The sequence below is a fragment of the Eucyclogobius newberryi genome, unplaced genomic scaffold (assembly GCF_026437365.1).
Source record: "Eucyclogobius newberryi isolate DKJ021-1_F unplaced genomic scaffold, fEucNew1.0.hap1 SCAF_19, whole genome shotgun sequence".
Lineage (NCBI taxonomy): Eukaryota > Metazoa > Chordata > Actinopteri > Gobiiformes > Gobiidae > Eucyclogobius > Eucyclogobius newberryi.
Window position 1 is genome coordinate 15,552,392 of NW_027315823.1, and position 26,174 is coordinate 15,578,565.

At 41.2% G+C, this 26,174-nt stretch overlaps 1 protein-coding gene across 9 annotated transcripts in view; it reads left to right on the forward strand.

The window, feature by feature from the left end:
* LOC140365444 (band 4.1-like protein 1) overlaps positions 1-26,174 on the forward strand; it is an 86,078-nt gene that overhangs the window by 49,476 nt on the left and 10,428 nt on the right. For 5 of the 9 annotated variants that reach the window (XM_072451868.1, XM_072451869.1, XM_072451873.1 and 2 more), the window contains exons 2-15: positions 11,191-11,328; positions 11,585-11,752; positions 14,828-14,932; positions 17,354-17,396; positions 17,588-17,663; positions 17,959-18,177; positions 18,622-18,709; positions 18,789-18,941; positions 19,636-19,733; positions 20,625-20,800; positions 21,494-21,723; positions 22,496-22,531; positions 22,822-22,857; positions 23,226-23,375. In XM_072451868.1, the coding sequence (XP_072307969.1) occupies positions 11,290-11,328; positions 11,585-11,752; positions 14,828-14,932; positions 17,354-17,396; positions 17,588-17,663; positions 17,959-18,177; positions 18,622-18,709; positions 18,789-18,941; positions 19,636-19,733; positions 20,625-20,800; positions 21,494-21,723; positions 22,496-22,531; positions 22,822-22,857; positions 23,226-23,375 (1,617 nt within the window). In that variant the 5' untranslated portion in view covers positions 11,191-11,289. The remainder of the gene's footprint in view (positions 1-11,190; positions 11,329-11,584; positions 11,753-14,827; positions 14,933-17,353; positions 17,397-17,587; positions 17,664-17,958; positions 18,178-18,621; positions 18,710-18,788; positions 18,942-19,635; positions 19,734-20,624; positions 20,801-21,493; positions 21,724-22,495; positions 22,532-22,821; positions 22,858-23,225; positions 23,376-26,174) is intronic. The other 4 variants (XM_072451871.1, XM_072451876.1, XM_072451870.1 and 1 more) reach the window with 3 other exon arrangements.

The window sequence follows — 26,174 nt, forward strand, 5'->3', positions numbered from 1 at the left end:
GAAGCTGCTCTTTTGATTTTATATATGTTGTTTTATTATTGTTTATTGTTTTATGTTGCACAAAATCCCCAAAGCAAGTTCCTATGTTTGTGAATTCTGTTCATTTGCAAAGGCAATAAACCTTTTCTGATTCTGATTCATCTCATTTGTCCTTGTCTCTTGACTGAGGCTCACAGAGGAAACGCTCCCCAGTTTAGACAAGATGTTTGGACTGCATACTTTTTTCTCCAAACAAACTGCAGTAGTATTTGGTTTCGTATAGACACATGCTGGAGTGTTGACGCTGTCAGTCTGTGCAGTGTGGGTGACAGGTCGAGGCATTTGTGTGCTCGTGATGAGCTTGTCCTTGAGCTGAGGTCCTCTTCATGACTGACTGAATACATGAACTCTCTGTGGCCTGCTGCAGCGGGACCTGAACACTCTCCACAAATACAGACACCTGGCCTCGACAGAGCCCGAGGGGGTAACTTACTCTGTCAAGACAACTAACACGATGAATCCAAATAAATCACTGATAAGAACATAGAAATAATATAGTGAGTAAGGATGTCACAATATTAAAAAAAAGAAACGTCATCATTTTACAATTATTTACGATTATTGGCATCAGGACCCAACAACATTCAAATGCTTAAATTGCTTCTTTCCACTATGAAATCAAACTTTCGGAATGAAAAAGTAAATGTCACAAAAACACCAGGTAAAAAAGAATAACTTTAGCTTTACTTTTTTTGGAGTGTACGTCGAACGGAAATGACTTATTTTTGCCTCTTCTGATTCTCCTGATTATTACGATCATGTTGCAACCTGAATAATCATGATAATTGATGAATCAGGATAATCTTGACATCCCTAAATGAGTTACTGTGCAGCATAGACTTGGTCAAATTAGGTTTACGTTATGATGCTTTGAGTTGCATTTTTGTACAAACATCTGTTCATGCGATGAAATTTATGTTTTCCCAGATTTTTTTAATGAATTCTTCTGTTACGCACATAGTCTCACAAAGGGTTGACAATTGAGTTTGTTGATCTCCTTCCTCAGGTTGGTCTTCAAAACTGCTTTTGTCGTGGTTTTGGTCTTAACAATCCTGTTTCTGCCTTGACTCATCAGGTTGTGCAGTGTATTCCATTCAGAAACAACACTTTTCCTTCTCTTCCTTCTGCATTCAGACTTATTTTTCTAAACCCGTTCACTTGTTATGTGTGCATTTCTGTATCTTTGAACTGATGGTTTTGAGTGTTGTGGAAATATTTTCAAATATCTCTGGAGAGCCTCTCGTGAATTCAGTAGTTGTAGCTGCTGTATTCACTTGAGCCACAGCGTTGGAGAAGATTCAAAGGATTAAAAACAATGTGCAAGAAATTATGCAGAACAAGAGCAGATTATAGTTAGGGCTTGTGCTGCTCAAGGCTGTGCATCGTGACATATTTATACTCTATCTATAATTAATGGTGTATGCTGTCAATGCTTGGAAATGGAGGAATGGGATTAAGACAGGAGAGTACGTGCTGCTTTACATTAGGGCTTCATCGATTAAGAAATAGTTCCAGGGTGAATATCAATACACTTGACTTTATAATCTTCCCATAAAGTGAACCAGGCCATTTGGTTTGTTACGAGTTCTATCTGAAGTGAAATTGATGCTTACAGACATAAATAAGCGTTCATTCATTTAGTGTTTTAAAGAACTGAAAGCGTTGATTGAGAGCATACATTGGAAAAGTGAACCATTAAAACTAAGGGCGAATTCCAAATAATACTGAACGCAATATCAAAATAGAATGTAATATGATGCAAAGTGGGTAAAGTTCACATCTGATTTGAATCATTATTGAGCCGGTTTCAAAGCTGGTGTTTTTGAGCCTCACTGCGTCCTGTCGATTACGCTGAAAGAGTATTAGAATTACATTTCCTTTTTCCCTTTTTCATATTGTTAACCCTTTTCACCTCATCAACCATTTCCTCTGTGTTACTTCCTGTCCTTGATGTGTCTTAATACCACTTCATCTTTTGGCCCGTCGCCTTACCTCCTTATTATGCTGCTCGGTCCCCTTCTTTGAGCTGAAACTAAGCTTGTAAATGGAGGGAGAGAGGGAAAGAGAGAGAAATCCATCTGGTTACCATGGAAACTGCATCCCGGAGTAGGGCCGGTACTCTTCCACAGAGATGTCGTGCTCACATTCTGCACTGGTCTTTTATAGATTAAAGCGTACCAGTGATGTGAATGGAATGAAGACTCGGTGTGGCAGGGGAATCGTGTGTTTCATAAGCCTTTGAGGATACAATAAGCAGCTCTGTGATGAATTATTACAGGAGATGTCAAAGATGTGGCAAAACGTGGCGCTTGTGTTGTGTGCTCCAAGAGTGCAAGGTCTCGTCTATTCAGGCTGAGGCCAAGTGGTTCATGGATATTGGCCCTAAACAGGAAATAAAACTGTTTGTATTGTCTTACTTTCTCTTTAACCTGTGGCTGTGGTAGATTTAAGTTAATTTGTGATTAGTAAATGTGACTTTATTTAGTCTTTTTTACTTTTATTCTAATTTTACAACAAAAAAGTCATATAGAGGCACATGGACCTTAATACTACATGGGGCTGCCACGATGTACAGATACAGATAGATACATATCAGGTCAGCAAGACATGGAGCATATTTAGTTGGATGAATTCCTTTAAACTAAATATACTAGTCGACTAATTGTGACAGTACAGACCCCAAAACACAATTCAAAAAGACAGTTTAATAACTTTTAAAATTTTCATCTATACTAAAAATCCATCTGGATAGAGAATATTTATGAATTGATTTAATTAATTCATAAATATTCTCTATCCAGATGCCTTCAGTCACCACATTTAAAGAAGCATTTGGTTAACAATATTTCAGTGTACAGTACAAATAATCGTTCCAGTCCTATGTTGCATCATAACACGTTTTGCAAATGATTCCACGGTGTGGTAACATTACAGTAAAGTATTTTGGTGAAACTCTGTGTGGCCCATCTTGTGGTATTTGTTGACATGACACTACACTGCAGCAGACAAATATCGTTTGACCCATAGGGGAGATGTCAGATTGTACTGGACCAGTGTCAATGGGACATGCTCATTATTTACTGCTAGGATTCTGACTCAATGGGAACAATGGGGATGAAGGATGTCGTGTTATGTAGCAGTTTACGCGTGAAAGGGCCAACCACAGTTTATTTTAAGGTGGGATAGCAGTGTTGGATACGAGAATTGGGTTATAAAATATTTAAGCTTGGTCATTTGTATTCGAACAAGTTGTCATTTCCCTTAGAGTCAAGCACGGACAACAAGAACAAGTGATTTTTGAGCCACTGTATGCAACATTATAGGGGAAAGAATGACTAATTTTAACTGAATGACAAAGAGGTATTACTCTGTGAATATTCCTGTTTGTCACTTTATGTGTTTTAGTTTAGTAAATAGAGGACCCAGAGTCAGAACTAAACATGTTTCATTGTCTTTATCTGTTGTTATTGTAATGCTACGAATCGTGCTCTTCAAATAAACTTGCCTTGTTTTGTCTAGTTTAAACAATCAATTTTCTTCTAACAATTTGCATCTAAGGTTTAAACAAGTTGTGGAATCTCTGATGAATTAGTGAGGCTAAGTTACAGTTACATCCAAAAACATTAATCATTTTCATGCACTTTTGCCATGTTCGTTAGTGCTTCCATGCTCCTGGAGGAGAAACACGATATTTTATTTAAACCTGTTTTGGGTGTAAAAATATATGTGCTGTTTCTCCCGCTGAATCAGCATGCTCCTGCAGCCTCTTTGCTGTGCTCATCCGTCATGATCGCCTTCGGCCCCCAAGTGCATTATGAGGCCGTGCTGCTGAGGGCGAATGCAGGGCACCTCCAGGGTCACACACAGGGCGTTATAAACAAGGTTATAAACAAGTCAAATCAAATCAAATCAATTTATTTTTGTAAGGCCCAAAATCACAACAACAGTTGCCTCTGAGGGCCACAGGGAGAAATGAATCAACAATGTCTGTGGTGGCGATGAAGTCAGACAATGTCTGTGGTGGCGAGGGAGTCAGACAATGTCTGTGGTGGCGAGGGACGATGTCCCAGGGTCCTCTGTCCTTAGACTCTCCTTCTCGGCCAGGAAAAACTACAAAAAAAAACCTCTTTGGGAAAAAAGCGTAGAAACCTGGAGGAGTTCCAGTGAAGGAGAGATCCGACTCTCACAGACGGACAGACGGACACGAGGGAGACTGGAGCTGGACCCACTCTTCAGGCAGATGAGGGGCCGACTGAGGCGAACTGGACCCACTTTTCAGGCAGATGAGGGACCGTCTGAGGCGAACTGGACCCACTCTTCAGGCAGATGAGGGACCGACTGAGGCGAACTGGAGCCACTCTTCAGGCAGATGAGGGACCGTCAGAGGCGAACTGGAGCCACTCTTCAGGCAGATGAGGGACCGACTGAGGCGAACTGGACCCACTCTTCAGGCAGATGAGGGGCCGACTGAGGCGAACTGGACCCACTCTTCAGGCAGATGAGGGACCGTCTGAGGCGAACTGGACCCACTCTTCAGGCAGATGAGGGACCGTCAGAGTCGAGCTGGACCCACTCTTCAGGCAGATGAGGGACCGTCGGAGGCGAGCTGGACCCACTCTTCAGGCAGATGAGGGACCGTCTGAGGCGAACTGGACCCACTCTTCAGGCAGATGAGGGACCGTCAGAGTCGAGCTGGACCCACTCTTCAGGCAGATGAGGGACCGTCGGAGGCGAACTGGACCCACTCTTCAGGCAGATGAGGGACCGTCAGAGTCGAGCTGGACCCACTCTTCAGGCAGATGAGGGACCGTCAGGGGCGAGCTGGACCCACTCCTCAGGCAGATGAGGGACCGTCCACACAGGGCAGGGACCACTTCACCAGGAGAGGGACATCTGGGTCCACAGGTCCTCAGGAGTGAGAGAAAGAAAAAGAAGGCGGTGAACAGTTTGCAAGTGGAATTAAAAAATAAATATTGTTTGATAGCATAAGTAGTCAGAAGAAGAGGATAGTGCTCAAGCTGTCATACTTCCCCAAGCACAGTTACTCCTAGGGCAGCGTAGCTAAAGCTGTGGGTTTATGTTTCTGTTCCTAACTACTGTGACCATAAGCGATTTCGAAGAGGAACGTTTTAAGCCTGGACTTAAATGAAGAGACTGTGTCAGCGTATTTAACATGGGTCGGGAGCTGATTCCATAACACAGGAGCTTGATAGCTAAACGCTCTACCTCCTACAGTACTTTTAGAGACTCTTGGGACCACCAGAAGGCCAGCATTCTGAGAGCGAAGAGCTCTGTTTGGATGATATGGTTCTATAGCATCTTTGAGGTAGGATGGGGCCATGTCATTTATGGCTTTGTAGGTCAAGAGTAGAATTTTAAATTTGATTCTAAACTCGACGGGGAGCCAGTGAAGAGACTTCAGCACTGGCGTAATGTGCTCTCTTCTTTTTGTTCCTGATAGTAATCTTGCTGCTGCATTTTGAACCAGTTGAAAGCTTTTTATGGAGCTTTTAGGACACGCTGCCAGTAGGGAGTTACAGTAGTCTAATCTAGTCGTTACAAATGCATGGATAAGTTTTTCAGCATCGCTTTTAGGCAGGATTCTTCTGATTTTGGCTATGTTGCGCAAATGGAAATAGGCTGTTTTACAGACTTGATTTATATGAGCTTTAAATGAGAGCTCCCGGTCAAATAAGACTCCAAGATTTCTTACAGTAGAACTAGAGGCTACACTAACATTGTCCAGTGTGGCTATCTGCTCAGATAGACCGTCTCGTAGGTGCTTAGGGCCAAGCACAATGACCTCGGTTTTTTCAGGGTTAAGAAGCAGGTAGTTTAGTGTCATCCAGGTTTTTATCTCCTTCACACAAGTACTAAGTCTGTCTACTTGATCGCTCTGATCAGGTTTCATTGATAAATACAGCTGAGCATAGCAGTGGAAGTTAATGCCATGCTTTCTGATAATGTTGCCTAATGGCAGCATATAAAGAGTAAACAGAATTGGACCGAGTACCGAACCCTGTGGCACACCGTAAATTACTTTAGAGCATGGTGAGGAGCTCTTGTTTACATTAACAAATTGGTACCTATCAGATAAATAGGATTTAAACCAGCTGAGGGCTGTTCCTCCAACACCTACATCACATTCTAACCTCTGCAGTAGAATGTTGTGGTCAATGGTGTCAAACGCTGCGCTGAGGTCCAACAGAACCAGGATTGAGACCAGTCCATCGTCAGCGGCTAATAACAAATAATTTGTGACTTTAACTAGTGCAGTTTCAGTGCTGTGGTGGGCTCTGAACCCTGACTGGAAAACTTCAAATAAGTTATTGTCCTGCAGGTGGCGACAAAGCTGTTTTACTACAACTTTTTCAAGGATTTTAGAGACGAAGGGAAGATTTGAAATAGGTCTGTAGTTTACCAATAGGTCGGGATCTAGATTAGGCTTTTTCAGAAGAGGTTTAATGGCTGCATGTTTGAAGGCCTGTGGAACATAGCCACTTTCGAGTGAAGTATTTATTATATTAAGAATAGGGTCTATAATTAGGGGGAGAATGTCTTTGAGGAGTCTGCTTGGAATGGGGTCTAGGACACAAGTTGAGCTTTTAGAGGACATAATGGCTGAAGTTATCTCTGCTTGATCAACAGCTGTGAACCTTTCTAAGTTTACAGGTGGATTTATATGGGACGTTAGATTTACAGCTTGGGCTAGTTCAGGGCTAATAGCGGGGGTAATTTCATCTAATTTATCTCTGATTGTTTTTATTTTATTGTTAAAAATAGGAGGAAATCATCAGAGCTGAGTGTAGCTGGGATTGAGGGCTCTACTGCACTGTGACAGTTTGTTAGCCTAGCTACAGTGCTGAAAAGGAATTTAGTGTTACTTTTGTTGACTTCTATTAGATTTGAATAATATCTGATTTGGGCCTTACGCAGAGCCTGCTTATAGGACAGCAGGCAACTTTTCCATGCTTTTAGGGATTCTTCTGTGTGAGAGCGACGAAATAATCCCTCTAACTTTCTAACTCTTTGTTTATGTGAACGCAGTTCTTGGTTGTACCATGGGGAGGCGCGCTTTGGCCTAATGACCTTCTGTTTTAACGGCGCTACAACGTCAAGAGCAGACTTCAGAGAATTCATGGTCAAGTCGACACATTGATCACTTATACTGGGACTAAAACTGTTCTCAGCAGGATCACATGACATGTCACTGAATATTGGCTCTATTATTTCTTTGAATTTTGAGATAGATTTTTCAGATATTGTCCTTTTCATTATAACTTTATTTTGTGGGACTGGATGATCTTTAAGAATAAACTGAAAGGTAATTAGGAAATGATCTGACAATATAGGGGTTTGAGGGAGGACAATGAGGTCACTAATCTCTGTTCCATACGTTAGGACAAGATCCAGAGTGTTCTTGTGAGTGTGAGTTGGTTTATTTACATTCTGAGTGAAACCAATGCTGTCTAACAAGGCGCTGAAGGCATTACTGAGAGCGTCATCACTCATGTTCACGTGGATATTAAAGTCTCCAGCTATAACTATTTTATCCCAGGCTAACACTAAGTTTGATAAAAAGTCAGAAAACTCTGTTAAAAACTCTGAATAGGGACCAGGAGGTCGGTAGATAACTATGAACAAAACTCCTTTTTGGTTTTTCATATTTGGACATGTGATTGACAGCATAAGGCTTTCAAATGAGTGAAATGCATTGTTAGTTTTAGGGCTCATGAGTAGGCTTGAGTGTGAGATCACTGCCACACCACCACCTCGGCCTGTGCTCCTGGCAGTCTGAAAGTTAACATGGGTGGGTGGGGTGGACTCATTTAGTCTGACGTAGTCGTCTTGTTGAAGCCACGTTTCAGTTAGAGCTAGAAGATCTATGTTATAGTCACTAATTAATTCATTAACTAAGAGCGATTTGGAGGAAATTGCTCTAATGTTTAGCAGTCCACATTTTACGTGTTTATTCATTTGTATATAAGTGTCATTTGTGATTGTTGTTTTCCTTAAGTTATTTGGTCTGACGCCTGAAATATTTTTTCTGAGATGTGACTTTTTGGCATTATTTGTACGAGGGACACGAGGGACACGAGGGACACACACAGTCTCTATCTGTCTTGAATCTGAACACTTCACATGTAACAGAACGGGCGAGAGTTCAGCGACAGAGGAGCGTCTTAAACTGCTGCTCTGCGCCCGGGGCTCATCCCTAGATGGTCACTTAACACGACTAAGACTATCGGTCAAATTCCGAACTAATAGGGATGTACCCTCCGAAGTCGGATGGATGCCATCCCTGCGTATGAGCCCGGGCTTTACCCAAAACGCACTCCAGTTATCAATAAAGACTACGTTGTTTTGAGGGCACCATCTAGATAACCAGCTGTTGAATGCTGAAAGACGGCTGTACAATTCAGCATTGATCCGATTGGGCAGGGGATCAGAAAATATTACAGTGTCTGACATCGACTTCGCTAGGTCACACACCACGGCTACTTGAACTTTGAGCACCTCTGATTGTCTCCGCCGGGCGTCGTTACCGCCTGCGTGAATCACGACTCGCCGGAAACGGGTCCTACTCTGCTTTAAGATCCTAAGGTTTCCTTCGATGTCACCCATTCTGGCCCCCGGGTAACACCTAACGCTAGCAGCTGGCAGCTTCACGTCTCTAACAATAGAACTCCCGATTACAAGAGTTTCTCTAGTGTGTTCAGCGGGCGTGTGATCGCTGAGGGGAGAAAACCTATTATAGACGTGAAGCTCACGGTGCTCTAAGGTTCGGCGTTTAGCGCCTTGTCCCCTCCGAACTGTCACAAATTGGTCCCTATTCTGTTCCTGGTCTAGTCCCGGCTGCACGGGAGACGCTGAGGGGCTGAGCTCGGCCTTACTGCTACTTCTAATGCTAATGCTACGCCCTGGAGCGCGGTCCGGTAGCCCTCGCGCTAAAACCGAACTATAACTGGACTTTAGCTCCTCTAAACAGCGGATCCGCGCTTCTAACTCCGTAACCCTGGCCTCCAAAACTACCACTACACTGCACTTCACGCACCTATCATCAGAGAAGTAGCCAGGGTTCTGACTCGACATATGACAGCTCAAACAGGTAAAGGTAGATCCAGCCATGACGCTAGCGGCTAGGCTGCGCTAGGCTAGTTCAGGCTGGAGCTAGAGCGTGAGGAGGGCTTTTAATCCACGAAATACTGAAAAGTGAGCGGTTTGAGGCTCCGGATTTCTCTGGACCCAACAAGTGTCCAGAGAAATCTGTAATGGCCTGCTTTTATGCTGGGCTGAGCAGATTACCACAGAGTACAGTGTGTGGATCATTCGCCTGGTTACTACGGGTCACGCCTTTCAATATTGCTGTAGGTTATAACTCAAGTACCGTAGTTCTGATTTCTATAGCAGTCAATGTAGATTGTAATAGAAAGGTGCAAAGACATGTGCTAGGGTTGGATCAAATAAAATTTTAATTGAGATCAAGATTCAGTCTTTTCTAATGTAATATCAAATTGAAATTCAGACTGTGGAGGAAAAATTAAAAAAAAAATGTGGCAATGATTGAAAGTCTGTATGTCCCTTTGTCATTTTTATTTGTTTTTAATTTGACAGAATACAATCAAAGACAATGTTTAGATCAATCTGAAAAAAAAGAAAAGACAATTTTGTTTGTTATATCACCTGCTGCCAGCCAGTGCTAATGCTAATAAAATATCTACTACTTTTCACTGTATTCTTCAGCATTCAGGGACTCAAGATTGTAGCTATTAAACTAGCCATTCCTAACCTTGGGGTCCAAAATTCTCAGGGGGTCCCCATTCCCAAGGGACACTAGATTGTGTGGATTTTAATGAAGGGGTGGCATGTTAATTGCTTCGTTAAAATATTGTATAATCAATCGTTTTCTGGTTATTAAACAGAAAAACAATATATTTTTCAGTAGGCAGTAGAATCTTAGGTAAGAGAAGGATGTTGGAGTTGTCGACATATCCACATGTAAAATAAGGGTCACTGGGGAAAAGGTTGCGGACGACTGTATTAAACAAATACAGCTGAACATTTAATTAAAACATTGTGTATATAATACTTTTAAAGTTTTGGTAAAAGTTGAAAAGTGTTAAATTTGAATGCTTTATAGAGTCAGCCTTGTCAGGCTGCACTCCTCAAGTGTTATCTTGATAGATGGCAGTTCTTTTTTTGTTGGTAACAATAGTCAAATTCCCTGGAGAACACTGGCTTGATTCCATCAATCTTGTTCATTTGTTATCGTCACACTCACAATAAACCTGGAGCGAGTCTTGAATATAACAGATTATAACCAGTCTGTGTTGAATTTTAATAGTAAGATGCATTAAGGTCAATGTGGCGCATCAGTTTGGACAACATGTTAGGGCTGGGTATTGCCAAGACCCTTGCGATACGATACGTATCCCGATACTTGTATATTCCGATACAATTCCCTCATTACGATACGTATCCCGATACATTTTTGAAAAAAGGGTCTTAAAAATGTACCAGATGGGTCATGTTTTTTACTCTGAATAAGAAAATGTATGAAATTTCATGTTTATCCACAAAGCACTTATTTATAAATCCATTCTGCTCTAATAACTTCATACATCCAACCAACTGACCCAAATAGAAATACAAGGAACACATTCTAGTAAAGTATTGCATGTTTCTTGCCAAACAATTGGCCTGGTCTGAACATGCTGCAGCAGCATCTTCTGCACAGATCAGCTTCTGATCAGGTCCACAGCTCCTTCTCGAGAGAGGAGCGCAGCACAAACAGCAGATCAAAAGTACTATTTCACCTCGTTTAAAGCCTACGGGCCACAAAAATCGTGTTTTTTTTTTTTTTTTAAATAAAAAAAATATTGATACTGTGACTCAGTATCGTTGCCCTGCGACAAGTTGCCACTGTCCAGGGTGTACCCCGCCTAAGGCCCGAAGTCACTGGGATAGGCTCCAGTCACCCGCGACCCCGAAAGGGAACAAGCGGTAGAAAATGGATGGATGGACACACCGCGTATCGATACAGAGTCCGTGACGATATATCGATATTTTGATATATATATATATAGCATTTAGCATCACTAGTCTGAAACCCGGACATGCAGCTCTAATGTTTATACTTTTCTTTTGCAGGTTGTTGTTACATTTCTGCCGCAGCAGTGGAGAAGCCCCCCTCAAAGGTGACAAGTACATGATCTAGGAGCTCCCCACCAGCAGGGGGCAGCAGCAGGCATGCAGGACTCCACCTCTGATGGCAACATGGCTAAGCAGGTCAGTCAAATGAATAATAATTAGGTCTGACTTGGCACAAGTTGAACATAAAGTGCATATAAAGTGAAAATTAATGTGTGATCAGTCAAGTTGCAGTTTGTCAAGAAAATTTGAATATAATTATGTTCTAGTGAAATGTGTGGTTTAATGCGATTGAAATATTTGTACTGTTCTGTTTCTTAGCCCTATGTTTCTCCCTTCTACTTAATGAGATGTGTTTCCACTTTTAATCACTCAACCTCTTTTCATTCCTCAGGAGCACAACTCTAAACATATGGACGACCATAAAGAAACAGACAACATGTCAGAGAAAACGTCCCCCAACAAGAACCTGAAGTCTCCACAGAAAGGCTCCAAACGCATCAAAATGTCCCCCTTCAAAGTGACCCTAATGGACTCCACAGAGATTGAATCAGAAATTGAGGTATGCAGAACAGTTTTTGATATGGTTTGGCCTTATACATGAAAATATTCGGTTAGTAATTCTCTTTGCTGAAGGTCTCTCCTATGGGCTATGTTAGGGAGAATGCATCAGGCCAGTTTCACGCTGTGAGCTCACCAAAGCATTGATACACCACATAATGAAACAGCCGTAGGCACTTCATACTCTCTATAATAGATAGATAGATGTCCTGTTCCTTTAGCGCAGTGAAAGTGCTCTTCTCATTCAGTCAGCACCGACCAAGCACTGCTATAATGCAGTTTTAGAAAAAAACTAAAAAACATAGCCAATGTCAATAAACAATCGAATATATTTTAAATTTAATGTCCAAATTACCAATAAGTATTAATCTGGCCTCAAGAATAACATTGCCAATCCTGCATCAAGATTTTGAACTCCTAAAGGCAAATCTGTGCACATAAGACATCCAGTCGTTCAGCCCACATCTACAATAATAGATGTGTAATACCATATTTGTTACCACTACCAAGGTTATGCACACAAAATATTAAATAAAGCCTTCATATACTGTGTCTCAAACTGTGCCGACCCATGAGTTACCAAACTGGCTGTTGTCAGGAGTATAGGTAATCAAGGCTGGGTTTGTTGAATAAACCATAGAGCAGTGCGAGTGCTTGATCTGTGGTCCGCCTCTGCTCTTGTTCTGCAACACTCAACTGTCAGATTTCACAGCACTAACTGGAGGCTGTACAAACAGAATGTCATCACCATAACTAAGTTTACTATGGCTCAGCATAGCAACTGTGATGGAACTCAAGAACACAGTTTACACTCAACTATAAGTGAGGAAGAAAAGTGGAGGCAGCTTGTTCTTGAGATTCAGAGTTTGCTAAGACTGAGAAGACTTCTGCATGCTCTCCACAGAAGAGCTGCATTAAAGTGGTATTGAATATTGTAACCTGACAGAGCACTGAGGAGATATCACCCCTTTGGTCTGACAGTAAGTAAGACTGAGTGTAAATTCAATACAAAGCCATTATAGGGAAATATGAGAAGATGATGTGGTATTCGAGAAGGGAAACAAAACAGCACATTCTAGCAACAAGAACCTGTACAGAATCCTGTCCAATGTGGCCAGAGCTGCTTGTAAATGCCTGATCACGCCAGATCTCAGAAGGTGAGCAAGTCTTGGCCTGGTTAGTACATGGATGGGAGACCGCTGGTACACCCAGTGCCACATTTGTGTTCACCCTCTACCCTCACTTCACCCTTATTGCTTTCTTCAGTCTGCCTTCAGTCTGTAGCTACAAGAGCAGTTTTCTACCATCGAGTGAGGAATGAATGAATAGTGCAGTGTAAAGTGCTTTGATTAATGAATGAATGAATGAATGAATTGATATAGGTCTAACCTCAGTACTTGTTTTGGGCTCCTCTTTCTGATTTGATCATAACCTATAGAGATGGGGATTGTGTCATCACACATCATAGTATTTTCAGTTAGCCTTATGTTGAACCAATGGAGAATTAAAAACACTAAAGGATAAACTTGGCGTTTATTCAAATGCATTCTGATTTTGCCAATAACAGAAAACATACGTTTTCTGACGTTCGATCCCGAGCTCTATAAAATACAAAAAATATTGCTTTTCACTGTAAACCACTGCTTTCTGCAGGTGAAGTCAGTTATGAGTGCAGGCCAGGTGAACTCAACAAGCTTTAGGACATTTGTGAGAGGAATGCTTTTGTGGAATGCTTCATGTGCACCTTTTCAAGAAAACACACAAAATAGCCCCAGGGTCATCCATTGAAGAAAAGCCTACCCTGGGATCTGACGAACAGAAGTCACACCCCCTGACTGTTATTACCACACAGCAGGACTAATATCACACAGCTATATGTCAGGTTTTTGTGTCTTTATATCCGTGTTCCCTGTATTTGCACTGATTACCGGACCATGTGAGGCCTTTGGAGATTGCATCTTCCATTCTTTTTTCCCTTAAATGAAGGAATGAGGAAATGAATAGAAGATTAAGACCTTGATTTGCTATAGAAACCTAAAGCTAATGGTTCTGCTCATTATTGATCCAGGATTACGGTAGATTATTTGGAAAAGACTCCTGACAGTGCTAATGAGGGAGGAGTTTCAAGTCCACCTAAGCAGCAACACTGTAAATTCAGAGTTTGCATGTTCATTAGCCCCAGTTTCCCTTCATTAACCTCATGAGCGACTCCTCCATCCAACTCAGGGCTAAACCTGTTCACCTTGTATACATGACCATGAACTGACCTCATTTACACTCTACAGGTTCAGAGTGGTTTATCAAACAATTTTACTCAAGTTTTAATGTCAGGTGCGATGTTCGTGCCACAATTACTTTTGAAGTTCATACTATGTGGCTATATAGTTATGTTTCTGTTCAAAAGGCTCAACACGGGGTTCGCCACTATAAATTGAGTCCTTATGAGTCAAATAAAACCTGAAATTTTACCTGAATGCAAAACCTTGAGATGGTATCCCGACATGCCAGGGACAACAGCGCTACTGTTTCCTTGGTAACCACCGCTTCATCTCTGCTCACAGAGTCAAGCAACATAAGTGTCTCTTGTTAAGCCAGCATTGTTACAGTTTTATCTCCAGTTTCCTTTATTCAGTACACATGTATTACCCAAAGAAACAAGGCCACGTGGGAAAATAATTGATATAAGATGTTAAAATATTTACCACATTTAGTTTCTGTGGGTCCCAACTTCATACCATTTTGAAAGGCATGTAGGTGAATTGAACGATAGATGGACATTGGCCAAAGTTGTCCCATCTAAGGCCCACTGACAGAACACACCTATGAAAAAACGAGACAGATACAAATGTGATTATTGATTTCCTGAGCAGTAAAAACAAAAATCACTGTACAATTAATGTCAAAATATTGTTTTAGTTACAGACGCAAACACTGTTAGATGGTCTGGAACTGAGAAAGCAATGTAGCTATAAGCAGGTGTGTAATGGGGTGTATTGTAGCAGAAAATGCACATACACACACACAGCAGTGACTGAATCTGATTGCATATGTCTCTTTACCATTGTGTCTTTGGCAGAAACACTCCAAAGGCCAGGCACTGGTGGATCTGGTCTGTGAGCACCTGAACCTCCTGGAAAAGGACTACTTCGGCTTGGCGTTTGCTGACGGCGACACACAGAAGGTCAGTGAATTATGTGTGAGACTTTCTCTGTATGGATTTGTGGCTTGTAGAGGAATCCCATTCACCTACTTGCTATAGTTGGCAACATCTCTGTCTAAAATTATAGTTTGTATTGTTGGGGAGCAATGTATATTTATATCAATATCAGTTATTTTTTTAATTTTGTGCTGACAGATTCAAGAAGTACGATCATTTATTTGACTTATTATAGATACTAAATAAGTACTAAAGCGTTTAATTCTGCTGTTTATTTATTTATTTATTGCAGCTAATGTTTTTTTTTTTTTTAAACAATATTATACATTTAGAGGATTTTCCTGATTTTATGTAGTAGTTTCATAAAGTAGTTTAAAATCGACAGGCCTAGTTTAAACCATGTCAAATTTTGGGTCACAATAAAACTTAATATAAGAGTAAATATATTAGTATCGTAGGTAGACAACGAAATATATATCTCCTGTTTAATATGCTGCATACTTTACTTTTTAATGTATAGAGCTGAGTCAGTTATACACTTTGGTTGATTCGACACAGCGTATTTAACAAAAGCTGTTACTGAAAATGAGAACCTTAACAACAAATAAGTATAACCTGAAGTCTTGGTATATTTTGTGAGCATCAGGCTACAGTACACAGTCTGAACATGCTTTTGACATGTTTTGTGCTGCCCCTGTGCGTGGACTGACTAACGTCTGGGTGGTAAACAGACATTAGTCAGACATTCTGAGGTATACAAGATTAGCAGGGTTAAGACTGCCGCTTTGATCAGTGTGACTGAAGATCACATACATCAGGGAGGAGCTGAAGCCTGCTGCCTCGGGTTATCAACAATCCTGGGATTTCAAATGTCACTTTAGATGACCTTTCTCTGCCTCTGCTCACAGAATCATTGTTTGACATGAGCACCGAGGGAGAATATTCAGTGAGTGTGATGTCTTCACAAAGTGGTAGGGAGCCAAAATAATGCAAGAAATGTTCACAATAGTAAATGAATACAGTTGAATTGCAGTGCTTTGCTAAGTGAGTGCACTTTGGCCTTGTCTGATACAAGCCAGATTCCAGCGGGCGATAACCACCTTCACCTCATTAGAGTCTTTAGCAGGCTGATTAAATATTGCTGAAATCTGTGTATTAGTGTATTAGTGTATTAGTGTGGGTGTTTGCAGGGGCGCTGTGTGCTGACATGCCACAGGAGCACAGAATGCTTCAGGATAGGGCTTTGATGATCCTCTGATGTGACTGCACGAACACCACCACACTGTCACCCAATGAGCAGATGTGTTCAGACCTTTAGATCTGATTACTTGTTGCACAACAAGTAACTTCATCTAAAATATATTTCTGATACTTTTAATACCTACGAGTGATCAAATTGGATTAAACAGAGCAAAAAAACAAACAAAGACAAAACACAAACAGCTGGTGTTACCGTGCTATGTTCATAAATGATTAACAAACTCTTAACAAAAGTAGGTTTTGTACAAATAGGGGGCGGCACATTAAACAATAGTCTGCCCATTATAGAAGTGATTTCAAATTTCATGAATGATTCTGGATTCTATGTGTATTTCATGTTTATAAAGCAGAGTGAGGGAGAAATTTAAATTAAAACTAGGAATGGTAAATCCGTCGACGATCTGGTATCGGGATATTGGTGATATCAGTGGTGCTCCCTAGATATCGTTAGCGGTCTGATATTGAATATTTGGCTGATATTTGACACCAATATTTTGTATGCATTGCCCCAGTGTCTGTGGCCCAGAGGCTTTATCAGACAGTAGAGGACAGGGTGAAGTGGGGAGGACAGGGTGAAGTGGGGAGGACAGGGTGAAGTGGGGAGGACAGGGTGAAGTGGGGAGGACATGCAGTAAATCCTCAGAGTCGGGATTTGAACTCACAACACTGCGGCCAGCGGCACAGCACACGACACATACAACTATAATTTAACTTAAACATGAGGGAGAGGATAAAAGAGGAAGAATTATAGATCATTATTATTATTATTACATGCAAAAATAAAACATCACTTCAAGTATGATTTTGATGAGGAAAAACATGTTGGTCAGTGTAGTCTGATAATTAAAGCAGGTTATAACTGATTATAGAACATGTGCATTTATGTATGTTTTATGTTACATTTTATGAGTTACTTTTTGAAGTTGAAGTGGTGGCCATGCTAACATAAAAAGATCTAGAAACAATATATGCAGCGATTCTGCGTCAGCGTGCAGAAACAGATGTCTAAGTGAAATGTTCCGTGTGTGCATTGAGCGGCTCAGCAGGTGGGAGCTTTTCTCTTATTTAACCATATGGAGCAGTTTCATTTGGAACGTTGATACCCATTAGAGCTCAATGAGACGTCGGGTTGTGCATTAGCACGCTTCTCTCTGCCCTTTGTGATTTGTGCCTTCTGTTTTTCAGAACTGGTTGGACCCCTCCAAGGAGATCAAGAAGCAGATGCGCAGTGAGTGTCTCTTCCAAGGGGCTGGTTTGATAAATGTTTTCATTATCATTTGTCAGGTTTAGATTTGTTGGCACACATTTTGTCAGCCACACTTTCATCATGACTCATAATTACATTTTTATCTCTAATTGCTTCCGCTATGACAAACTAAGATCTGCAGGTAGATGTCATTTTTATGATCACTTTTACAGACTCTCCTTGGCTCTTTGCATTTGCCGTCAAGTTCTACCCTCCGGACCCTTCGCAGCTCACTGAAGACATCACAAGGTCTCTATACTTCATCAAGTTTACCGTAAAATATCAGCAGTTGGCTAAACGTTACTTGATTACTTAATGTTCCCAGTCATCCAAAAACAATGTTACAGTGTGATTAATAAAACAATGCAGTCGACATACAAGTTTACTATTTATTCTGCTTTGTTATTTTCCCTGTCAAAGCAGCTCACATGTCTGTGTTTATCCTGGATGAACAGAAAGATGTTTCTACCGGTTGTGGATTAGCAGAGCAGAGCGTGCAGAGAGTGCTTGTCTGAGTGCCTGTTCTGTGCTCTGTGTGTGACAGGTACTACCTGTGTCTGCAGCTGAGGGATGACATGCTGTCAGGCCGCTTGCCCTGCTCATTCGTCACTCACGCCCTGCTGGGCTCTTACACAGTGCAGGCAGAGCTCGGGGACTACGACCATGACGACCACGGCCCAGACTATGTCAGCGACTTCCGTTTTGCCCCAAACCAGACCCGCGAGCTGGAGGAGAGGGTCATGGAGCTCCATCGCAACTACAAGTACTTACATTTTCTCATGAGACAATAGGTCATTTGTTTCTCTCACCAAAAATGTTAGTGATAATTGGAAATAATTTGATGGTTAAATGTATTTATTATTATACATTTTTACAGTTTTAGCTAATATTATTAGACAGAATTAGACTGATGACAACTCATACTTATTTAGCACATAACACATAATTAGGTTGATGTTCCGTTATTTATAAAGACTTGACAATCATATTATAGGGCTCTCTCGTTTGAGTAACAGCTTTCACCGCACTCTTGCTTTGACCTTGATCATTGGCAGACATTCAAATATGTTGCTTCTGGAGACGGAAGGAAGGAAACTGAAATTCAATGTATACACATAACCCAAGCAGCTCTGGCCCCATGGGTGCTGTATAATTTGAAAAGGCCTGTCAATTTAGCAAATATACTTGATTGATGTCATGCTCACAGGGGGATGACTCCAGCAGAGGCAGAGATGAACTTCTTGGAAAATGCTAAGAAGCTGTCTATGTATGGGGTAGACCTCCATCACGCCAAGGTACAATTTCTCTAAAGCAATTATATTATGTTGACTGCATTATGTGTCCTCATTATGTCTGACACGAATGACTCTCCAGGATTCAGAAGGGATTGAAATAATGCTGGGAGTATGTGCCAATGGGCTGCTGATTTACCGCGACAGACTGAGGATCAATCGCTTTGCCTGGCCCAAGATCCTGAAAATCTCCTACAAGAGGAGCAACTTCTACATCAAGATTCGCCCAGGGGAGGTACAAACAAAGCATTATGGATTGCATAGTTAATGGACAAGTAATTCCTACATGTTTCTGTGTTTTGAATGATTTATGTTGTTGATAAAAAATCAAGACACAAATAAAAAGAGATACACAAAATGCTCTGTTGCATTCAAACCCTTAGTGACAGTGACCTTAGTGATTGTGGATTGTCATGGCATTGCAGAGAATTAAAAAGGTGTACATTTACTTCAAACTGCTGAATATAATGACAGTAAAGGACTCACAGATGCTTGAAACATTATGGCACGCTGCTACTGTATGATAACAGTTCTAACTGCCACACACAACCATATACTCCACACTCTGTCTGCCCCCTGCTGTGGCTCCTGACACACGGAGTCTGTGATGAACCAAACAAAGGGATCTTTAATGGGACTGTCACAGCTGCACTGTCAGAAAGAAGCAAAATATTCAACTTTTAAATCATTTCTTTTGTTTATGTTTTATATGGAAATACAGTACTTCCTTTCAGTAAATTGCTATTTCACATTTGCTGTTTCAAAGCTCAAAGTTACTTTAACGATATATTAGTGTGAGTGTCTTTAAACCAAAGTAAAGACGACTGTATTGACCTATACATTCTGGGTTAGTTTTAGACAGAGGTCTAGATAAAATAAATAAATGATAGCCGTTTTTTACACTTAACCATCATGTCTTGTTTTTCAAGTATGAGCAGTTTGAGAGCACCATTGGTTTTAAACTGCCCAACCACAGAGCTGCCAAGAGGCTTTGGAAGGTCTGCATTGAGCACCACACATTCTTTCGGTATGTATCTGTTTCTAGTGGACTTGCAATTATATATTTTTTACAATAAAAATAAAGAGTCTAAAAGGTGGTAGGTTTATGCAGTTACCGGTAATGCTGATTTAACTCAATCTGTTCATTGTAATGGATTGTATTGTCTAAATTGGACAAAATATCACGTTGACAATGACTGGTACATCTTTTTTCATATTGACAGTTCAGTCAAAGCACATTCTGGGACACGCGGCTGCATTGTTAAAACACTGGGACAATTTGGGACATTTAATAGAAAACAATGGTGTGTTACATAAGTTAGATGTTGATCTTGAACTAGACAACAATAAATTGCTTATCTTTGAATAGCACATTAAATTCATGTTATGTTTGCTTGCTTTCAATCCAGTGTAAAATGATGCAGCAGGATTACTTACTTGTACTACATTTAATTCCTAAAGACCATTATACAACTCTAAAAGTACCATCTCTGTGGCAACAAAGGGTGACACATTTATCATGTTTTTTTAAGAACCCTGTGCTGAACAAAACAAGAACAAAGCCTTGTAAACAATAGTTATTCTGTCCCATCCCGGGAGGGTCCCAGTGAGGCAGAGAGAACTGCAGTAAAACACAAACAGATTTTAGAGTTACAAAAACAACATTATATAGCTATAGGTATACTATTTGCCTTGTTTACAGAGTCAGGTCAGAAAATACAAAAGGACATTGAGCAAGAAGATTCCATTATACATTTAAAGAGAGTAAACTAAACCAAGCTCTTCTACCTCCTAAAGATAATTGAGTTCATCATACAAAGTTAGTTTTGTCATATCAGCCATGACCTTTTGAGTGATAGTTATAATTATGTAACAGTTTTCAGTTCCTTTTTTTTAAATCTCTAACTTGCTTTTCCAGATTGGTGTCACCAGAGCCTCCCCCAAAAGGGTTCTTAGTGATGGGTTCTAAGTTCCGGTACAGTGGCAGGACGCAGGCTCAGACCAGACAGGCCAGTGCCCTGATTGACCGGCCTGCTCCACATTTTCAGCGCTCCACCAGCAAGAGGTTCCTTTTGTCCCGCAGCCTGGATGGAGGTACATAATGTTGTCATCAGACTTTACATTTCTGCTTTCATTTTGCATTTCAGACCAATTTTCTTAATTGGTATAGTTCTGGTTTAACCTGCTTCCTAGTTCACCCTCGATAAACGCTATTAGCCTTTGTCTAGGCCTAGTTCTCTCTGATTAGTCCAGGAGAGTGCAGGGTTTGGGCGGTCTTGTGCCAAAAATCCAATCCAAATATCACTTTTTATGTTATTTTCAGAAATTGCATTTAGCTCAACACAGTTATCACATGATTATTTTTGTATCTTATCAGTCTCTTAGTAAAGCTGGGTATTGAATGTGAAACATTTTAAACATTGAACGTCAAATATCCTACATTACTGGCTGCTGTGCCAAACGTTTCAATAGCAAAAACAATATTAAAACTACTGGTAAATACATTGCACCATAGTGTTAAGTCTGCACCCTGAGTAAGTCTGTTGATGGGTATTTATATGTAATTGTTTTAAAACCTCCTTGGATATTAATTTGTCTTTATGAATATTTAGCATATAAAATTGTTATCCCAAAAGAATGTGTCAGAATACTTTTTAATCAATGCTAATTACATTTAGTTTTTTAGCATCGTTAACTCTCCATTGGTACAACATTAGGCTGTATGAAAATTCCAATGACGTGATGACACAATCTTGAGCTTTTGACCTTATTCCTTGTTCCCTGTAGAGTTCTCTCGGCCCATGTCGTCCATGTGTGAGAACCACGACAGCCTGTCACACCACAGCATCAGTGAGCAGCGGCGCCTCCACAGTCCGTCCGGGGATGAGCAGGAGACTGAGTTGGAGCCCAGTCTGGAGCAGGAGGAGGAGGACAGAGAGCACGAGCCAGAGTACGAGCTGGAGCGGGACAGTGGCGACGACGGCAATGTGTCGCCGAGCAGGAAAAAAGACTTCAGGGTAATGCTTCATAATAGAATCAACTGGAAGGAGTCATGTAACAAAACGTTTTAGATTATTTTAAGCCATTTAGGTTCAATGTGGAAGCTGTAACAACAATCGTTCAACTAGAGAGCTGTATGGAATTTGTTGTACACCTATTTAATTGTTCTAAAATGCAAAATACATTTTAAAAGTGCATTATTTTTTACTGGGACCAGGATGATTTAATATTATTTTGGTGAAAGTATTTTTAAATTTCAGTTTAGAAATTTCCACACAAATTTAGCAAAATTTTTTTAGCCATTCTCAACAAGATTGCTAATTTATTCTTGTTGCAAACACCCTTCACTTCAGTTAATTTGTGCTGAGAGAAAGACTGTTGAACATGTCTGCGCCACACAAAACTAGACCCAGTAAATGCAGAGAAATTGACCTTAACCATTGTTGTCCCATCGAATTTGGCCTGACTACTTCTCAGCCTTCATGGGAATGTTATGTCATTATTTCAATCCTATACTTAAAGGGTAATTGCATGTTTCTGTGGAATCAACTTCTCTATTTCTTGTCAACTTGAGGAGCTTAAAGGCTTGTAAGGCAGGTTATCACTGAGAAAGCGTCACTAAGCGTCACTGTTGTGGGGATTTAACTCCATTCTGATTCTCTTACACGCTCAGAGGGCCCTGCTTAAAATCTCTGTTTCATGTTCTTAAACCCTCGCATTGGGCTAAACTGTAACAGCCTGCTTCTGTAGCTAACATCCTTTTCTCTTCTAACTTCTGCTTGCCAAAAGGAGGACACAATTTCACCAATTGACACTGAACAGGAGGTATACTTTTATACCTGTTCATAATTTCCATCAATTCATGGTTGCTCATTGTCATTATTTGTAGACTAAACTTGTAAAACCTACCAAACGTATGTAAATGCGTCTACAGATGTATACTTAATATGATATAATTCACTCTTAATGATCCTGGGACATATCAGATTAGAAAGAAAACATTAAGCACATACGTCAAATATCAAAAGTCATTTTTACAACGCATAACCTCATCTGTTTTCCCTGACCCTTGCACTCTTCACTTTTGACCTTTTAACCTTTTTATGCTGCTGTAGTTGGATCAGGAGACCACACCTCGGCACAAAAAGGAGGTACATCTTCCTCTTCAAACAGTGCCACATCCACTTGTCCTTTGGGATGAAAAATATATATATATATATGTCACATAGATTTAAAAAAAACCTTAAAATCCTTTAATTCACCTGTGAAGTATCATTTATGAGTCTTTTTGCATGCCACACTTAACTGCTTGATTTTTCATTTATTTTTTCATTATCTTCTCATCGATACGTCTGAATACATCATATCTCCATCGCTGGCATATTACACTTCTTATTATTAACCCTTGTTTCTACCAGCACTGTTTCATGAGCTCATGCGTTGCAGATTACATTGTGTATCAACTCCAAATCTCTGTCCGAGCTCATTTGTTTGCTTGTATTCTTCTGTCCTCTTGCAGTTCCTGGACAAGTCCCAGGATGTGTTGCTCAAGCACCAGGCCAGTATCAACGAGCTGAAGAGAGCCCTGAGGGAGCCCAACAGTAAACTGGTGAACCGAGAGAAGCGCCTGTCTGGCACCTCCCCGACAGCCACTCCGGAGAAGAAGGCAGTGAGTCAATCCCTCTAGTCTGTTCAAATACCAAATCCGGTTGCTTCATTTGCGGTGATTGTATTTCAGAAATTGGGCTCAAATGGGATGAATTCCTCAATGAGCTGCTATTACGGTAGTTGCCTTTTTGGTGCCATAGTGGACATTATATATATTCTTCTTAGGCTGAGCAAAATAATATGTCTGTTTACCGTAACCCGACCGACCCGGTATAAAAACTTGCCGACTGAAAAAAAAATATCAGCATTTTGTTGAAAAGTCAAAATCTCTTATTTTCCAATTATTTCGCCGACTCACCGACGCAATACATGTGCGACTTCATATTCAGTCCTCCACATGCTTCTGTAACAAAATAGATTGCGTGAATGTGTCGTTATAATCCCTTTCGCGAGTTGGTTTGACTCTGTCGGCACCACTGCAGTGTTCATAGTACATGTCATGCTCTATCATGGTGTGAAATTTGACATACACAATGCATTCTGGGATTGAAACACGCCCAGCAGCGTCATCACAACAAACATGGCGGCGCCCGTGTCCCCCACATTTTCCCCCGCTCGCCTTCGTTACCAAAATAAAGGATAGCGGCGTACAAAAGGTCGATTGAAATATGTGACTCGCCACGGCAATTGTCGGACCATGTCGGCCTCGGTGAAACTGAGAAAAACAGCATTTTACTTTTTTTCCCCCCAAATTTGTGATTTTCATTTTTTTGCAGAATGTGCTAGTTGAAGTTATGAATAAGCCCCTGTGTGCTTCAGATAACACTATTGGTTGTCTTAAACGTATACATTAAGCTGTTAAAAAATCGGGATATTTAGTCTCCTGATCGGTTTGATAGAGACGTCTTCCATCATTGACTGTTGAAGCCTGACCCCTGGACTGCTGAAGCCTGACCCCTGGACTGTTGAAGCCTGACCCCTGGACTGTTGAAGCCTGACTCCTGGACTGCTGAAGCCTGACCCCTGGACTGTTGAAGCCTGACCCCTGGACTGTTGAAGCCTGACTCCTGGACTGCTGAAGCCTGACCCCTGGACTGTTGAAGCCCGACCCCTGGACTGTTGAAGCCTCTGACCCCTGGACTGTTGAAGCCTGACTCCTGGACTGTTGAAGTCTGACCTCTGGACTGTTTGTTGAAGCCTGACCCCTGGACTGCTGAAGCCTGACCCCTGGACTGTTGAAGCCCGACCCCTGGACTGTTGAAGCCTCTGACCCCTGGACTGTTGAAGCCTGACTCCTGGACTGTTGAAGCCTGACCTCTGGACTGTTTGTTGAAGCCTGACCCCTGGACTGTTGAAGCCTGACCCCTGGACTGTTGAAGCCTGACTCCTGGACTGTTGAAGCCCGACCCCTGGACTGATGAAGCCCGACCCCTGGACTGTTGAAGCCCAACCCCTGGACTGATGAAGCCCGACCCCTGGACTGTTGAAGCCTGACCCCTGGACTGTTGAAGCCTGACCCCTGGACTGTTGAAGCCTCTGACCCCTGGACTGTTGAAGCCTGACCCCTGGACTGTTGAAGCCTGACCCCTGGACTGTTGAAGCCTGACCCCTGGACTGTTGAAGCCTCTGACCCCTGGACTGTTGAAGCCTGACCCCTGGACTGTTGAAGCCTGACCCCTGGACTGTTGAAGCCTGGCGGTCACTCCGAGTCAAAAAATGGCAAAATTTGTATCTTTTTTTTTTACCTTCAGTGAAAGTAAAAAAAATAAGAATTTACCTACCGACCGACCCACTTGTTGACCCACTATGTTTTGGTGTGGACGTCAAAGTAAGCTCTTTATACCTGAGTCGGAGAAAAGTCATATTAAATTTAGTGTTTAGTAGATTTGTTGTGTTTTTGTCCTAATTGGTTCTGCCTTTTCAAGACACCCAAAAAGCATTACAATTTAATTCAACATTCAGTCATCCCGCTTTCAGTTCCTCCGACTCACCGTCACCGAGCACACCATCTCAAGTAATGAAATATTGATTGTAATTACCTAAATAAATCCTAAAATTGCAGAGGAAAGATAAACAGATGCATAACCAACAACAAATGACTGCAGTGGAACAAATGGTGGTGACTTTGTGTTGTATATGGATAGTTTTGGCATAGCTGAGAGACCAGGGTGAATGAGGGGAGAGAGAGAGGGCATTCAAATGAATAGCCTGATGTATAATTGGTGGAGAAAGCTGTGATTGTCCGACAATTACAGATGGTGGCAAGAGGAACAAGAGGGCGACATGGAAATCCAATGTTAAATTCACGTTTAAGCTTCATTCAAGGCACTATAGAGCTATTTTTCTAATATCTTTTCCTCTTCACTGTCTGCTCATCTTAATCTCGGGTCCCATAACAAGCAAGACAAGTTTCAAAAGTTATAAAGCTGTCTCTGCGCTGGAGTCGCTGACAGTCCTTGCTCCTCTGTCTGCAACAATCAGATTATTCCCACAGTGTCAACCACAGTCTGTCGCACAAAGTGTAATCTGTCGTGTGTCTCGCTGCAGAAACAGACTGTAGTGGTGTAATTCGGTTTGACTGATGCTCCAAGGCTGGGAAAGTCTCCAGGCTCTTAAAATATTCACTAGACAATCAGACAGACACACTCCTTTGATGTAGTTACCGGAAAGAAAAAATTGAATTGCTATGTGGATTTAATGACTGTCAGGTATGGAATTGGGTGTTTTTTGCTTGAAAGTTTCTTCGGAAAAATAGCACTTTTGTTTGCTGATTTTCCTCTCTTTTTTCTGTATATAATAAAGTTGTAGCTTTCTCTTCTACCTTGCTCGCTTTCTCTATAAACTCTGTCTCTCCTCTATC